Here is a 13,239-nt window from a genome sequence, read left to right on the forward strand (position 1 = left end):
TCTGCAGACCACTAGTGGCTCAGCACTAGCTCCAGGATTTTGGCTCTTTGAAGGGTTGGGGTATGCTGAGGAATTGCCATGCTGTGTAACGTCAATGTTACTCTTACGGAAAGACGGCAGACTGATCAGATGCTAGAAAGTTTTCAGTAGCATTACTAATCCTTCCGGTGCATTCTGTCTGCTGTGCTAAGTGTCACAGTATGTCTCCCACACAGAAGTTGGAAGAGAAGCTAGAATACTGGATGGAGAAGTATGAAAAGGACACGGAAGCTAAACAGCAAGAACTGAACACTCTAAAAGCATCCAAGGCAAATGATTTAGCAGCACTGCAGGAACTAGCCAAGCAGGTATGAGATCAGCAGTGGACTAAAGGATTCAGTGAACCAGCATTTCACTGCCCAGGCAGCATCCCAAAAGCTGGGCCCTGGGCACTTCCCCACCCTCACTCTTTTCATTCACCCAGAACAAGGGAAGAGAACTACGGGAGAGAAAAGATTGAGTAACCCAAGGAGCTGTTCAATAGAATAGGCAGGAACAACACAGCAAGTGGTGTCAGGAGGGAGCCACAGGGGGCATGAATCCTCTGTTCTCTGCATGTGACTCTGGTCAAGAAATGCCATTGTTGGTGTACGAGAGTGGCAAGTAACTGAAGGGCTTTTGTGAGGGGCAAGGGAGGACAAACTTCCTTCCCAATGTGTGCCTCACCTTGGGTCACACAAGCTATTGCTAGTCCGGGGGAGAGGGGCTCCGTGGAATTTTAACCCGCTTGCTAGCGACCGCTGGCGGTGCAGACTAAGGGCTATCTCTGAGGGCTTGTCGGCTGCCCTGCAGTTCGGACTGTGGGGGCATGAATAGCAGTGGCACCAAAGTGCTGCGTGTAATTCCCCACCCCCCCGTGGGCATTAACTAAAGGGTTATTGTAGGTGTTGTAATGATGCTCACTCTGAACCCTGGTAACACCCTGTTAAACAGAAAGCTCTGATGACAATGTTCCTGGAGAATCTCTCAACAAAATCTCACTGGTGTAATGATTGTTCTGTTTCCGATATTTACATGGCAAGGATTTGTAAACATGTGAAAACTTCCTAAAGAAGTAGTTTAACAAAAAGGTTCCTAGTTCACATGAACATAGTCCTGTTGAAGAGGGTTACACTAGTGCACACTATTTGTCCCCACCCTGGTAGTCAGAACTGCGGGGCAGTGTAGACATAGCTTGTTTACTGAGTTCTAAGCGCCTGCTGGTGGAGTTAGAGGACACTCAACTCCTTGCCCCGTCGAGCAACCCATCTTCCATTCTGCATGTAAAACGTAGGTCAGTTGTCATCCCTGTGTCCCAATCATTCTGCCACGTCCCCATGTGCTCGGGGTGACGTGCTACCAACACCTGTTCCACCAGAAGCCAGACAAGACACTTTCTGCAGCAGAACATCAGGAGGTTCAATATGTTCAGGCAGTGAATGGGGCAACTTACAGGTTTATGATGGGGAACACAGTTATAGGCAGCATTTGCACTGCAGAGCTGGGACAGCCCACAGGGAAAGGAACCGAGGGAGAAAGGCCCGTGGCTTGCACATCCGCCCCCATGGCGTAGCTATGAGGGACAAGCCTTGTTCAGGGAGCTCCTGAATTCAAAGACATCATGATGCCCTCAGTCCATTTCTAAAGCGAAGCATGTTCTAGAGCGTCTCCGTGCATTTCTGCAGTGCCAGTTATTTGAACAAGTCATCGTCGAGGATCGGGTGGAAAAGGAGGCAGCAAGAAGGAAGGTAGAGCAGGATGCGTTGGAATTAAAGAGCGTCAAGAAGGTAAAAGGGAAAGTGCTACCAGTGATATGGCTCATGAATTATCTGTACGCGAGGGGGCTCCTTTCAGTCAGCAACACGTACTGAAAGGTTTGCCCAGCATGGCCTGGGATTGGCAAGCGCCGCCATTGGGGTGGGGAGAAGAGAGGTGTCTGCCGCATGTCCAAGCTGCTGTTTGTTCTCCCCACCCTTCTCGTCCCTTCCTGGGTAGAACAGCCACAAAGTTAATAGTCACCTACTGAATCAGGAAGGAAATAAAGGGAAAGTCTTGGCTCCCAGAGTGAAGATTTGGGGGCCTTTTGTCCATCACACCATCTGTGCAGCAAGGATGACGCCACAGAGGGAGGGTTGCAGTGTAATCCCTTCCATCAGTACAAGAACCGCCCACCACCTAGTGACTACACAGGCCAGGAAGTACAGGGGAGGAGCCCAACCTGCTACAGCTTAGGACATTGGTCCCTTTACAGCAGGTGCCACAGTCTACACTGTACCTGGCGGCCTTCTTGCTTTCAAGCTGCCTCCCACTGGCCTTTCACAGGGTTTGTTGCGGGGCCACTGGTACTGGGTTTCTTTTGAATGTGGTTAAGAAAAGTAGCGTTGAAGTACTTGCTGAGAACAAGTACGGGCATGTCGGAAACGGTGGGTGATGGGAGTACCGATTACATGTGCAGTCCCAGCATAGGTGGGCAACTGCGTGTGCACATCAGACTTTTAGAAAATGCGGCCCCAAGAGCTAATGAGAGAAGATTTAAAGATGACCTGCAAAAGGAAGGCAAGTGGCGTTGGGCCCGTTGTTTGCTTCTTTATGACAGTTTGGGTTTTAAGGGGGCCATTTAGGGAACTGGGGTAAAAATCTGTCTGGGGATTGGTCCTGCTTTGAGCAGGGGGTTGGACTAGATGACCTCCTGAGGTCCCTTCCAACCCTGATGTTCTATGATTCTATGTGAACATACAGGTCTGTCGCATCTTAGGCGCATTTAACATGTGCGATTTCAGCTTTACACGGTCGGCAAAACCAAAACAAAAAAAAAAAAAAAAAGAGAAAAACAACAATTTAAATACTGTTTCTGTAGTGCGGGCGATTCCGCCTGCCATTACACTCAATGTAATTTTGACTACAGGCGATTTTCGCTTTAGGCGCTGACTGCGGAACGTAACCCCAGCGTAAGATGAGACAGACCTGTACCATATATTTAATTTGAGGCAGAAAAAATCAGGAACACTTAGTCAGGCCTTTTCTGCTGTTGCCGAAAGGACTCACTGGAGTCTCCTCCACTCTAGGCTGTTACTTGAATAAAACACTGAGCTAGCAATTGAGCAGGGTGCAGCCCGTAAACTAGCGTACAAAGCAGCTAGTCTATAATCTAGACTGCATGGAAATCTATCAAGGGGTTTTCTGTAGCACCCATCACCTTAGTATCTAAGCTAGGGGTCAGCAACCTTTCAGAAGCGGTGTGCCGAGTCTTCACTTATGTACTTTAACTTAAGGTTTTGCGTGCCGGTAATACATTTTAACGTTTTTTAGAAGGTCTCTCTCTATGTCTATATTATATAACTAAACTATTGTTGTATGTAAAGTAAACACGGTTTTCAAAATGTTTAAGAAGCTTAATTTAAAATTAAATTAAAATGCTGATCTTATTCCGCCGGCCCACTCAGCCCGCTGCCGGCCTGGGGTTCCATTCACCTAGTTCGGCAGCGGGCTGAGCGGGGCCTGTGGAACCCCGGCTGGCAAGGGACCGGCAGCCGGGACCCCAGACTGGGGGTGCAGGTGGGAATTGGCGGGGGGGTTGCAGGAGCTCTTGTTTGGTGTTCAGAGTGGTGATGTGGGGGGGTGCAAGTGTCAGGGCATGGGGTGTGGGGGGGCTGGGTATGTGTGGGGGGTGCAGGAGTCAGAACGGGGGCTGGAGGTGTGTGAGGGGATGCAGGGGTCAGGGCAGAGGGCTGGGTGTGTGTAGGGATGCAGGGGTCAGGGCAGAAGGCTGGGTGTGTGTGAGGGCGTTCAGGGCAGAGGGCTGGGTGTGTGTGTGTGGGGGGTTCATGGGTCAGGGCAGAGGGCTGGGTGTGTGTAGGGATGCAGGGGTCAGGGCAGAAGGTTGGGTGTGTGTGAGGGCGTTCAGGGCAGAGGGCTGGGTGTGTGTGTGGTGGGGGTTCATGGGTCAGGGCAGAGGGCTGGGTGTGTGTAGGGATGCAGGGGTCAGGGCAGAAGGCTGGGTGTGTGTGTGGGGGGTTCATGGGTCAGGGCAGAAGGCTGGGTGTGTGGGGGGAGGGGTTCAGGGGTCAGGGCAGAGGACTGGGGTGCTCGGCTCGTGCGAGTGCTCACGGCAGGGGGCTGGAGGGGATATGCCCCGTTCCCACCCCTTTCCCAGGGCCCTGTCCCCACCTCTTCTCTGCCTCCTTCCAGGAGCAGCGAGCACACTGTGGCTCGGCTCGGCTCCCCCTCCCCCTCGCAAGGGTGATCAGCTGATCGGCGGCAGGGAGTGGGAGGGGCAGGAAAGCACCACGCTGGGGGAAGAAGCAGGGGAGGGGGAGCTTGGCTGCCGGGAAGACCAAGCTTCTGCCTGCTGCCCCCGCAGGAGAAATCGGTGGGCAGGGGGGCTGAGTGGGGCCAGGACCCCGGCAGGCAGCAGCGTGCCATCAAAAATCGGCTCGCGTGCTGCAGGTTGCCGACCCCTGATCTAAGCACTTAGGTTTGGAATGTTTCCAAGGCAAAGAGTTGGCGCATACGGAGCCAGTGCTGAGGATCGCACTGGCAGCCGGCACCAGGCTGCTGGCCTAGGAGACGCTGGCAGACAGACTTAGGGCGGGATCCAGGCTCCGGCACTCCCAGCGGGTGCCTCGAGGAGGCTGGAGATCAGAACGTGTCACAGAGCAGTATTCCCTGGCACTCTCGGGTTCACCATTCGGATTTTCTTGTAATGTTTTTACATAAATGTAACATCAGACAACCAGAAAGCCCGTCCCTTTTCCCACAGCACTGAGCCAATGGGGCGTACTTGATACCCCCTAGAGGGGGAGGCATGTCGCGATGGCAGCTGACTTCCCCAAGACCAGCCACTCTGAACAGGGGAGAGTCTGACTCTTGCTTTGGAAAACTAACTCTCCTTCTTTCCTGCTTCCAGCTACAGGCCTGGTGGAGAGGCACAATGGTTCGCCATAACATCGGCCCCTATAAGGCCCTCAAGAAGTCTAAAGAGGACGAGCCAAAGGGCAAAGACAAAGGGAAAAAGGGAAAAGCTGGAGCTAAGAAAAAGAAGTGACGGCCATAGACTCCTGCTCTCATTAGACCCACAGGGCCCTGGACGTTTGGGCTCTCGTCAGGGCGGAACACTGGCTTGTGTGCACAGAGTAAGGAATAAAGCACTCAGCAGAGTTCTGGGCCAGGCTGGAGTTCATTTTCTTGACAGGAAGGAGTTTCAGATGAAGTTTCTTGCACAGGTCTGACCTCTCCAGCTCAAGGTAACTAGAGCTTAGCAATCCGCTACTGCCATTTTTAACCTGCCTTGCGCTGAGCGCACACATTATCCCCTGAGAGCACAGGAAGCTGGAGCGATATCGCCCTCAAGCTTTTTCTGCAGCCTTAAACTAATTAGTCATCTGGGTATAATTCACACCCTGTTCGCAAGCTTGAAAATGCAGCTGTATGAAAGGCGCTGTGCACTCGAACATTCACCACTTCTCCCCGTCACTGCGCTGGCAATGGTTGAAATGCTAGGGTGGTCTGGGGGCACTCGTCCTTCACCACTGTTATGGCTAATGCCACTCAGCAGGTCTAGACAGCTTGGTGGCCGTCACTCACAGCTGGTCTTGGGTGGGGCTTCCGTTGTTATTGCCAGTGCTAGATCAATGGTAGGAGAACTGCTCAAGATTCTCAGTGTAGATGGAGCCTTGTTCAGAGTGTTTGTGTTTCCATTCTCACAGTCCTCCTGCCAGAAGTCCCTGTAGCCCTGCAGGAGATAAGGAAAGAATCATGCCCTAGTGAGGTGTAACCGTGGGGAGGTAACGGAATGTCCTTGGTACAGAGCAAGACATCCTTTGGCATCTGGTACCGGAGAGCTGCTCTCTCAAACCCCAGAGTGCAGTGAAGTGATGACAGCCTGGTTGTTACCTTGAAAGAGAATTGGGGGTGGGGGGAAGGCAGAGTTCTGCTCTGTTATCCCCGCTGTGGGTCCAGTCCTTTGAAATGAGATTGTACTGCAATCCGTGTACACAGTGGAAACAACCAACAGTGTAAAACCGCAGAGGGGCTGAGGGGGGTTGGGGTTTTTTAATACTCCCACACTGAAAGAGACGGATCAGAGGCTGTTTTCACTCTGAGACCATTTAAGAGCGGTATCAGGAGCGTGTAGCTGTCCAAATACATTCACATCGGAGAGTCAAAGTGTGCCAAAAGTTCTCTTAAGATCAAGCAAAAGTACTTCAACTGCAAGTGGCAAAGCTGTTGGGCTTTGAATTCTGAGAGCTCAGTGGTGGCTGGAATCTGGAGTTTATTCTGCGTTAATATACCATGGAAGCGACAGTGGCTTTCTGAAAATTCACACACGTCAGGCAAGCTGGAGTTACAATCATTGGCATCATTACTCTACGTTAATCAGGAAGCACTCCCTTTTCAGTCACTGATCCCAAATGAGAACACATTGTAACTTGTCTTCCTCATGCCACATTGGGGCAAGAACAGGCCTTACTCCTGGATGTTTACGTCACACGTCTGCACTAGGCGCCTCACAGCAACCGCTGCAGTTAAGTTTAATTTTAACTCCCAATTTTCAGGCGCTCAGAACATTTAGAAACATTTCATTTTGAGGCTAAAATTGTCCAGGCTTGGTCTGTGCTGACAGGTGATTTTTATTTATTTATTTTATTGTGAAATTTGAGCAAAATCCCTTCAGACATATGAGTTATGGAAAAGGAGGGAAAATGCACTTTTCCTATTGTAAAAAAAAAATCCTAACCACACCTTTTTAGACAGCTCCAGCACAAAGAGCTGAAGTTTGAAACAGCCTGGGCAGGATGGTGAGTAGGGATTAGCACCTTTGCTTGCTTCGGGGCAACAGGTGAGTGAAAAATCACTTCTCATTCTAAGGACATTGTCTGTTCCGGAGCTTCACTTCTGGGCTCCAGTTCCTTAGCATGAATCCAGTGGCACTGCCTTGGCTCTTCCAAGGTTTTTGACCCTTGAGGATTACTGTAGTGGGGTACACTGCAAGCCAGTGGGTATCACATGGTAGGTACTAGATGTAAATTACATGCAAAGCCCCCATTTGTGTGACCCAGCTGCAGTGAATTATGATGCAAACTGGAAAGGAGGCAGTAATGGTGGTTATGAAATTATCCAGTTATCACTTTTAGTGAAATGGTTCTGACTATGTCTCAAAAGGGAAAACATCCATAAATACCAGAATCCACTCCAATTATAACGTTAGTTTGTTTCTGAAATTAGGAGGACATTTTAAATGTCAGTTAAAGGAACAATAACATTGGGTTTGTGTTCATTTGTGGAGGGTAAATGGGGCCTGGATGGTTTTCATCAAAAAAGCATCCTCTCCCCACACTTTGCTGTTTCTTATCAAACATACCCTGGGAGACTCCATGGTAACTGGAAAACTAATAAAATTAAGGAGTGAAAATTAAGCAAATGAGAGGAGAAAGGGTCTTTAGTCAGACTGCTTAGAAGTGGGTGTTTTAGCCTTGTTAGCGTTTATAAATCAAATGCCGAATGAACACTTGATTTTGTTAACAACTCAACACTCCTGCCTCTCAGCTGGTGTAAGAGCTCACAATACACAAGGAGCTGCAAGAGGTCCACCAAAAGCTGGGGAGATCAGCCTTTACATTCATATTTTTCTAATGTTTCTAATGTAAAAAAGGCAGAAAATTTTAAGAAAGTTCAGACCTCCTCTATACATTTAAAGGACATAAATCTGATCAAGCATCTCTTCCAGTGAGCCAAATGCTTAGCAGCCCCCCAGGGCGGCTGCCTACCCATTCTCCACTGTTTGGAAGGTAGAACTGGGACAGACCGTGGCAGAGAGGGCTGAAGCACTGTCATAGGGCTGTGGGGGGAGGTTACGGTCATCCAGGTCTAACAGGAGAGGAACAGAGCTCAAGCTCCGACAGGGCTTCTTACAAATTCCTCAAAGCAGCTGCCTTCCCAGCTCCAGAGATGATCTCCTGCTGGGCAGCGCTTCTGAGCCCCACAGAGCAGTGCCCTGCTCCAAAGTAACTTAAGAGCCACAAGGGCACCCTCCCTCCATCCCCGATGCCAGTACTTCAGTCAGGGCTGCCCTGTCTCTTTCTGAGAGAAGATCTGGAGGGCCAGCTCATTCCTCACTGCTTGCTGTTCTGAGTTGTGAACCATCTCCCCCCCGCCTCCCGCTCTGCCCTTTGGTAAGGCAGCAGAACAGGAAACCCGCTGAACTTCCCCATTGTTTGGTGAAACAGACCCAGAGGAGAGTCAAATGGGTAAGTGGACAAGTTGAGCTGCCCAGAAAAGTAGCCATTTTGGTGGAGTTTGGCATCGGAACCTGGATGTGTGCACAGCTTGGCAAAAAATAAGATAGTAGCACCGGAGGGCCGCCCAGTGCCACTAATAGGAGTAGCTGTTTTGGTGGCTGCTCACTTGCATTACACACAGGCCAGGACTTTGGATACTCCCCAGTAATTTGGAGGGGAGGAAGTTCTGGGTCTGAGGGTTGAGATTAGTGACACAGGTTTGTGGAATGATTCCATACTAAGTTCCATATTTGGAAGATTTGCCTTGAGGTAGATTTGCGGGGACTTAACAACATCAGTTCCCTGACAGTGACTGTCTGATATGTCAGAGTGAATCTCCTGAGGGGAAGCTAAAGGTTCCCCAAGTGTCAAAGCCAAATGTTGCTAGGTTATAACTCCAGCAAAGAAGGGTCAAAACCAAAACGACCTCTCCAGTTTTGTTGGAAAAAATTCAGACCCTGCAATTTTAAGTGGAGAGGTGAAAGGGATGCTGCTTTGCGGCTCAGAGGACCAGCGTGCCCAAGTATCACCCAATAGAGATCAAATGGAGCAGTGTAGCTCTTTGAACTGGTGGTCAGTATATACTGCATCAGAGCAGAAAGGAAATGCTGACTCGGCTAAAAGACTGTTTCGCCTCGAAACATCAATAGCGACTAAAGGTGCTTAATTAAATACTGTAGTCAGGGGAGTTTGGAAGATATAACAAGCTTCTCCATGATCCATAAACAAACCCATATGCTTTACAGCCATCAGGTGCCTTGTGCCATGAAGCAGCTGCAGACTCAAGCTGTTCAAGTCCATACAATACATATTTAACAATTGTTGGCCTCTGCACTCTCGTACCTATCTGCCGTGCACACAACATGCTGCTTTCTCGGGTGACGGTCTTCCATTGACAAAGACGTTAATAAGCTTCACACCTAATTCCCACACAAACTCTAAGGCAGGAGTTAAGGCTGCAGGCATATATTAGTGATTTGAATTAGGGCTGTCAAGCGATTAAAAAAATTAATCATGATTAAAATAATTAATTGTTATTAATTGAGCTGTTAAACAATAATATAATACCATTTATATAAATATTTTTGGATGTTTTCCGCATCTTCAAATATATTGATTTCAATTACAACACAGAATACAAAGTGTACAGTGCTTATTATAAATATCTGTACTGTAAAAATAAAAAATAGTAGTTTTAAATTTATCTAATACAAGTACTGTAGAGCAATCTCTATCATGAAAGTTGAACGTATAAATGTAGAGTTATGTACAAAAAAAACCTGCATTCAAAAATAAAACAACGTAAAACATTAGAGTCTACAAGTCCACTCAGTCTTATTCTTGTGCTGCCAATCGCTCAAACAAAGAAATTTATTTACATGTGCAGGAGATAATGCCCGCTTCTTGTTTACAATGTCACCTGAAAGTGAGAACAGGCGTTCGCATGGCAGTGTTGTAGCCAGCGTTGCAAGATATTTACGTGCCAGATGCGCTAAAGATTCATATGTCCCGTCATGCTTCAACCACCATTCCAGAGGACATGCGTCCATGCTGATGATGGGTTCTGCTCGATAACAATCCAAAGCAGTGTGGACTGATGCATGTTCATTTTCATCATCTGAGTCAGATGCCACCAGCAGAAGGTTGATTTTCTTTTTTGGTAGTTCGGGTTCTGTAATTTCCGCATCGGAGTGTTGCTCTTTTAAGACTTCTGAAAGCATGCGCCACACCTCCTCCCTCTCAGATTTTGGAAGGCACTTCAGATTCTTAAACCTTGGGTCAAGTGCTGTAGCTATCTTTAGAAATCTCACATCGGTACCTTCTTTACGTTTTGTCAAATCTGCAGTGAAAGTGTTCTTAAAACGAACAACATGCTGGGTCATCATCCGAGACTGCCATAACATGAAATATATGACAGCATGTGGGTAAAATACAGAGCAGGAGACGTACAATTCTCCACCCAAGGAGTTCAATCACAAATTTAATTAACGCGTTATTTTTTTTAGCAAGCATCATCAGCATGGACGCATGTCCTCTGGAACGGTGGTTGAAGAATGAAGGGGCATACGAATGTTTAGTGCATCTGGCACGTAAATATCTTGCAATGCTGGCTACAACAGTGCCATGCGAACGCCTGTTCTCACTTTCAGGTGACATTGTAAATAAGAAGTGGGCAGCATTATCTCTCATAAATATAAACAAACTTGTTTCTCTTAGCGATTGGCAGAATAAGAAGTAGGACTGAGTGGACTTGTAGGCTCTAAAGTTTTACATTGTTTTGTTTTTGACTGTAGTTATGTCACAAAAAAGTCTGCATTTGTAAGCTGCACTTTCACGATAAAGAGATTGCACTACAGTACTTGTATGAGATGAATTGAAAAAATATTTTTTCTTATAATTTTTACAGTACAAATATTTGTAATAAAAATAATATAAACTGAGCACTGTACACTTTGTATTCTGTGTTTTAACTGAAATAAATATATTTGAAAATATAGAAAAACATCCAAAATATTTAATACATTTCAATTGGTATTTTATTGTTTAACAGTGCGATTAAAACTGCCATTAATCGTGATTAATTTTTTTAATCGCGATTAATTTTTTAATTAATCGCGTGAGGTAACTGCGATTAATCGACAGCCCTAATTTGAATGTATATTTCTGAACATAGAGTTTAAAAATACAACTGTTAGAAACCTGGGAAATGAATTGATAAGGCTGCATGTTTCTCAGAAAGCAGCCAGTAATTTTGTTGCTATTAAATTATTGTTATTACACAGGTGCCATGGAAACAGAATCCACATCAGAATTGGTGATTGGGGCAGAGGACTGAGGTCAGGAAATCCCGTAATTTCTAAGCTGGGTATTTCGGAGCTGGGTATTACCCACTTTTTACAGATGTGAAACCTGAAGCACAGTGAAGCGGCTCGCCCAACGTCATACAGCAGATCAGTGGCCGAATGGCTCAGGATGGTATTAGTCATGAGACAAGCAGTGTCATTTTTAGGCTACTTGATCAAATTCAGCCTACTTTAGTAAGCAGCTGAAAGTTAACATACAATGACTTTTCAGTGACCTATATAAAATGACATGGAAGGTCTCCATGTAGTTCTCAGCAGACAAGTATCTATGGCACAAAACCACCACCACCAAACCGCAGCCATACAGACTGTTACAACTTAGCAGAGACATCAAGGACTAAACGGAGAGTCAACTATTCTCTCAGCCCAGCAATAGCTCCCCAGGTCCGAGTGAAGATCAGGACACGGAGGGGAAGATTACACTACTCCTGCTCACCTGCAATACTTATCTGTAGATAAAAATGGAGGACTTCACTCTTCAGGGCTGCCAATTCTGTTGCTTGACTCAGTATTAAAGTTCATCAACACATTTTAAACGTTTTAAAAGAAATGAAGCCAAGAAGTTCTTGGTGCAAGGAGAGGAAGACTTACTATTGCTGGGAAAAGGTTGTCAACACTTCACCTAGAACAATCTAAATTAAAGACTCAGGGATTATTATTATAAATGGAGATATCCTATCTCCTAGAACTGGAAGGGACCTTGAAGGTCATTGAGTCCAGCCCCCTGCCTTCACTAGCAGGATCAAGTACTGATGTTGCCCCAGATCCCTAAGTGGCCCCCTCAAGGATTGAACTCACAACCCTGGGTTTAGCAGGCCAATGCTCAAACCACTGAGCTAGCCCTCCCCCCAACTGGGATGCACCAGTTCTATAGCCAACTCTGCCTGTGAGCTCTAAGGGACCTCGTCTCCACCACTTGTCTACATCCCCAACAATAAGATGGATGCTTGACGGACAGAAGATAAAGCACCTGCCTTGAAAGTCTTACAGTATTACATGTAAAAATGCAAGGAAACAGAGTGCAACAAAGAGCTGCAAGAGTGAAAGATGGGAGTCTAGCATGGTTCTTAGCACAGCCACCATTTTTGTTTGGATTTTGCAGGGGAAGATCAGGCATCCAAAACTAAAACTTCTCCATGTGGAAGGGGGAATAGGCCTTCTGGAGGAAGTGTGTTTGAAGGAGGCACACAGAGGAACAGGTGTGAGCCTCGTAGGGCAGTCAAGAAGAGATGCCAGGTATAGAGGGCCAGAGACAGCATGAAGAATGGACTGTGGTATGGGAGGTCAAATTAGATGATCTGGTGGTTAATCTCTTCTGGCCTTAAACTCTATGACTGGCTGAGAGAAGATCACACAAGGGCTGATTAAGTCATGAGGCTGGGGCAGGGCAGAGGGAGGCCGGACCCAAGCTGTACAGGGTCCTGAAGGTGAAAACACGGAGCCTGAAAACTGATGCAAAAGTTAAGAGGCAGTTGGTCAAGGGATCTGAAGAGTGGATCTGGAGTGGGGGACACGGCCGATGTGGTAGCACTGTGGACCAACCGGAGGTGGAGTGGGAGGGAGAGCAGCATGTATGAAGCAAGGTAGGAAGTTCTATGGCTGCTAGCAACTTTTAGGCCTCTCACTTGTTTGCTGTAAACTCTAGTTATGAGGGAGGAAGGAAAGGAGGAACAAACATTTTGTGCCATCGGAAAAACTTTCCTATTATTGAGGGGAACACTGGTGCAAACTTCACAGAATTGAAAACTAGACAGGATAAATAACATGAGAACATAATACAGAGAGCAGCTGTGCACTGGCTGTGGCTAACAGCCCATGTGACCTAAGAAGTATTTTCCACCACTAACTTCTAAGAATGAACAGGGGAGCTGATTCTGAGGAACACTATAGTTACTCTCAGGGGCAGGGGCTAGAAAGGCTGCAGAGAAACAGTTTCTGATTACATCTGCTGAAAGAAACATACTGAGTGCAAACATACACAGTCTCCTACTCTGGCCCTTGGGTCGTTATGCTGAAAGAACAATTTTTCCTATACCAAGCTCCTAAGAAGACCAGAACAAACATCCCGTTCTCTTAATAAA

General features: G+C 47.1%; 1 protein-coding gene across 1 annotated transcript in view; it reads left to right on the forward strand.

Annotated features, from left to right (window-relative positions):
* IQCG (IQ motif containing G) overlaps window positions 1–5,062 on the forward strand; it is a 30,289-nt gene extending 25,227 nt beyond the window's left edge. The window contains exons 7-9 of the mRNA XM_024206328.1: window positions 192–347; window positions 1,704–1,805; window positions 4,925–5,062. Of these exons, the coding sequence (XP_024062096.1) occupies window positions 192–347; window positions 1,704–1,805; window positions 4,925–5,062 (396 nt within the window). The remainder of the gene's footprint in view (window positions 1–191; window positions 348–1,703; window positions 1,806–4,924) is intronic.
* Window positions 5,063–13,239: the final 8,177 nt, after the last annotated feature.

This window comes from Terrapene carolina, unplaced genomic scaffold (assembly GCF_002925995.2).
Source record: "Terrapene carolina triunguis isolate 2854851 unplaced genomic scaffold, T_m_triunguis-2.0 Scaffold88, whole genome shotgun sequence".
NCBI lineage: Eukaryota > Metazoa > Chordata > Testudines > Emydidae > Terrapene > Terrapene triunguis.